The sequence below is a fragment of the Vollenhovia emeryi genome, unplaced genomic scaffold (assembly GCF_000949405.1).
Source record: "Vollenhovia emeryi isolate VEMERY1.0 unplaced genomic scaffold, V.emery_V1.0 DF939535.1, whole genome shotgun sequence".
NCBI lineage: Eukaryota > Metazoa > Arthropoda > Insecta > Hymenoptera > Formicidae > Vollenhovia > Vollenhovia emeryi.
Window position 1 is genome coordinate 32,527 of NW_011966831.1, and position 4,718 is coordinate 37,244.

Genomic DNA, 4,718 nt, shown 5'->3' on the forward strand with positions numbered 1-4,718 from the left:
GTTATAATAGCTGTAGGAAAAGATATAAATATGGTAGAGAGAAGGAAGTCCGTTTACTTCCACACCTCGCCTCGTGTGAGAGGGTCTATGGCAAAAGATAAAGAAGGAATGATCTTAATAAAGATAGTACCACCTCGCCCGTGTCGGGGTCAACGGCAATCTTCCATGAAGAAAGACTTTAAATTTAGTAAGAGAGTCGAATGGAGACTCTATCACCTTTCGGTATGCCTTTCGAAAGAAAGGCTGAACTGAAGGAGTAAGAGCGCCTGTTGCGCTGTTTTCTTACCTTGGACCCCAATCGGACGAGGCAATGTTTTACACCCTCAGTCCCCTGTTGGACGAGGCTTTAAAGAGTAAGGATGATTACGTAATATCCCAAAGATTCACCGTAAAGGCACTAGATAACTGCGCTTGAGAAGCATGCAAATCTATCACACAGAGTGATAATCAACAACGGAATTGCTTGGATACGAAAGAGCAGATGAAGCGCGCCACTCTCTCGTTTCAAGCGCGGCATTCGGGTTCTTGCGGCTTCCACGAATTAATCAATATTAATAATGTCGATTAGATCGTTGCGTTGGAAAAGTCACTCGCTTCCTTAACATTTCCGCCCGCCTTCGACGGAAGATCCGTTGAAGACAGAGCATCAGGATCCGTTGGTAGAATACATAATTTGTTAATGGGACGTTTGTAAGTTGTGGCAGTTGTTTTTAAGGTAACGACTCTTGTAAGACCGTCGGGTCCTGGGTGTAGTTGCATGACTCTGGCAAGAGGCCATTTTCCTGGCGGGTAGCGTTCATCAGTAATTAAGACCAGGGATCCTACTTTTATTTCGGTTGAGGGATGATGCCACTTTGAAATCGCTAGATGACGTTGTAGAAATTCGGATGACCATCTTGACCAAAAATGGTCCACCTTCTGTCTAAGCAACTGCCATCGAGTGAGCCTGGAATATTTTTCTGTAGACAAATTTAGGCTCTGATATTGTAGTGGGTGCTTCTCCAATTAGGAAATGTCCTGGTGTTAGAGCTGAGTAGTCCGATACGTCGTCTGACAGTGGACATAGAGGCCCCGAATTTAATACTGCTTCTATTTGTACAGTAATAGTTGTCATCTCTTCATATGTTAATGAGGTATCTCCTAATACTCGTTGTAAATGAAATTTTGTCGATTTCACAGCTGCCTCCCATTTTCCTCCGAAGTGGGGGGCTGATGGAGGATTAAATCTCCATTCGGTGCCATCATTAGCAAGAAGTGAAGCAAGGTGACCTGCTTTCTTGGAAGATAACTCAAATTGTCGTTTTAATACGGCATCGGCTCCTACGAAATTCGTTCCGCAATCACTTTGAAGCGTAGCACATACACCTCTCCTGCCAGTAAATCGTTTGTAGGCAGCAATGAATGCTTCAGTCGTGTAGTCTGTGACTTCTATGTGAACGGCTGAGGTTGCGAAACAAACGAATATGCATAAGTAACCCTTATAAGTTCGTGCCGCCCGCCCTTTCCAAGTCTTCAGAGTGACAGGGCCTGCATAATCTACGCCCGAGTTGTAAAATGGGCAGGAGTCACTCGAGTCGTTGGTAGTTGACCTATCAGCTGTTTAGCTCTAGTTCCTCGATAGCGAGCGCAGCGTCCACATTTCAGAATGCGTGATCCAGTATGTGTGGCGAATGAAATTTAATGTGACTTGAGTACCTCCGTGTAGCATTCTTTTGTGAGCATCATCGATTATAAGTACACTGAGAGGAGACCTACGAGGTAAAATAAGCGGATGTTTGGATTTTGAATCGATCTGTGCATTATGCAAACGTCCTCCAACTCGAAGCAAATTATGTTTATCTAAGAATGGAATTAGACGTATTAAAGGATTAGATTTAGGGAGTTGTTTTCCTCTGGATATTAGATCGATCTCGGTAGAGAACCACGTCTGTTGCACAATCCTTATCCAAAAAAGACAACTCTGATCGATCTCAACTGGTGTTAAAGGATAATTTAATGGTGATGAATGAGGAACCTGTCGTAAACATGATACAACTCTGCGGCAGGTTGCGGTAATTCGTGATAACTTAATAAAAGAAGAGTACTTATCCAAGAGATCCCAGTAGGAAGGTTGTCGTGCGACAGCAACCAAGACATGTCCAGGTCGTTCCTCTAAATCAACGTCTGGCGGTGATTTGTGTACTATTGAAGGCCAGGATGTTTGCGACTTGGATAGCCAGCCAGGACCTTTCCACCATAGATCATGTTGAAATAATTGATCTGACCTCAGACCTCGCGAAGCACAGTCAGCTGGATTTTCTTTGCCTGGTACAAAACGCCATGATGTGTTTGACTGGAGCTCTTGTATAGAAGATACGCGATTGCGAACAAAGTCCTTCCAGCGAGATGGCTGAGTGGTAATCCAAGTTAATGCGACTGAAGAATCAGACCAACAAAATGTCGTTACGTTAGGGAGATCAAGGGCATTTACAGTATGCACCATCAGGCGTGCCAAGAGAAGAGCGGCGGTGAGTTCGAGTCGAGGGATTGTAAGTTTCTTAATCGGTGCGACCTTTGTCTTGGAACATATTAGTTGGACGGAGACTTTCCCATCGTTACCAGAAACTTTAGCGTAAATTACGGCAGCCATAGCAAGTTGTGATGCATCGGAAAAGCCATGAAGTTCAACAGAAGTATTTGAGCGAACGATACCGAGCCATCTTGGTATAGAGAGTTGATCGAGCTGATGTAATTGTTTTCGAAAAGTCGTCCATCGTTGCTCGAGTTCTGGGGAAAGAGGTTCATCCCACTCAACTTTTAATAGCCAGAGTTCCTGTAAAAGAATCTTTGCTCTTATCAGGATTGGAGCAATCAGTCCTAACGGATCGTATAATTTTGCAATGTCCGAAGCTATTGTCCTCTTGGTGAAAACGGTGATGGGTGATGTCGCAGCTGTAAAGTGAAAGGTGTCTGTGTTCGGTTTCCAGATAAGGCCCAAGATCTTGAAGTGTGTGGGCTCAATTTCGACTGTAGAAGAGGATCCATTATTAGATTTAGGCAGAAGTTCTAAACAGTTACTGTTCCATTTTTGTAAGGGGAATCCGCCTGCTTCGCAGAGCTGTATTACATCTCGGACAATGTCCTTCGCCTCTGAAATAGTGTCCGCTCCTCCAAAGATATCGTCGACATATCTACCTTTTGACATGGGAACAATTGTCAATGGAAAACGATAACCTTTATCACTCACCAATTGCTGGATTGTTCGTAGCGCTAAAAAGGGAGCGCAGTTAAGCCCATATGTCACTGTAGTAAGTTGGTAGGCAATAGGTTGGCTGTGTCGTTCTTGCCACAGTATTCTCTGTAAATCCCAGTCGTCCGGATGAATTGCGATTTGACGAAACATTTTAACTATGTCGGTTGAGAAAAGAATACGGTGCGTTCGAGTCCACAACAGAATTCCTGAAATATTTGATTGGAGTTTTGTACCTGCGTGAAGAATGTCATTAAGGGAGAGACCATTACTAGTATGGCTAGAGCCGTTGAATAAACTCTTAGCTTGGTGGTGACGCTACTCTCTCGGATTACTCCATGGTGAGGAAGGTAGTACACAGGAGAAGCTCGATTGTTAGAGATGTCAGTTGCTACCATATGACCCATGGTTTTATATTCTTCAATGAAATTGACATAGAGCTGTCGAACTTCGGAATTTGATGAGAATCGCTGAAACATTCTGTTGAGACAACTAAGCGCCTTTGCCTTTGATTCTCCTAACGCAGTTGGGCTAGACTTGCAAGGAAGGCGAACAACGTATCGCCCTCTTGCATCCCGTGAATGAGTCGACTGGAAATGTCTCTCACATTCCTATTCGTCTGCACTTAATGTTTGATGTTTAGAAGCAGGAAGCTCTTCTTGTAACCAAAATTTTGTCATGAGTTCATGTAAGTCATGATCCAAAGTACAATGATGTGCTTGCGCTGAGAAGGAAGTATCGTTCGTTGTAGTTGGACCTGAAAGAACCCATCCAAAGATGGTTTGTTGTGCCACAGACGATGTAACGTCCAGCGAAAATTTTTCGATTTTATAATTATAACAATTACCTTAAGTATAATATTTTTAAGTTCCAATTATGCGTGCGAATATATTTTATCATTCTACTATTTAAATACTACTTTTATATATCATTATATCACTTCACCGACCTTCGTCGAAGTAATTTTTGCTTTTATAATTATAGTATTCTGCTTTTATACTTCATATACAATTATTCAAGCATATTCCATTAATTCATACAGACATATTTTATCGTTTTAATATTAAGATATTGCAGAGTATTATTTCTAGTCATTACTATATATATATCTCATTTATATCAATTATTAGTTAACAACCTTAATTAGACATACATTAAGTTGCTTAATTATATTATTATCTTGGAAACCATAAGACTTAGAGAAATAGTTATAAGACCAAAGTTGTAGCGCTCCTTAAGATAGAGAGAAGTTGTTATATCAAAATTTCAAAATTATGTAATTTATAAAAAATAATTTATATCTCGAGAATTATGAGGTTTGGATAAAATTCAAAGGCCTTCAATTTTTCAATTAGCTTAATTAACAAATATAGTAAGGAAACTTTTCCTCCATCTTCATTGGTTTTCAAATTAACAAATAAAATTTTGAAAATTTAAAATTAAAATTTATAATAGTATTTAATAGGCCCTAATAACATATGTTACTACA

At 40.8% G+C, this 4,718-nt stretch overlaps 1 protein-coding gene across 1 annotated transcript; it reads right to left on the reverse strand.

Annotated features, from left to right (window-relative positions):
• Nucleotides 1–564: 564 nt before the first annotated feature.
• LOC105557272 lies at nucleotides 565–3,382 on the reverse strand. Its single transcript, XM_012004466.1, has 3 exons — nucleotides 1,696–3,382; nucleotides 1,056–1,440; nucleotides 565–946 (listed from the first exon to the last, which is right to left on the reverse strand). Exons 1-3 carry the CDS (start codon nucleotides 3,380–3,382, stop codon nucleotides 565–567), a joined length of 2,454 nt encoding a protein of 817 aa, XP_011859856.1.
• Nucleotides 3,383–4,718: the final 1,336 nt, after the last annotated feature.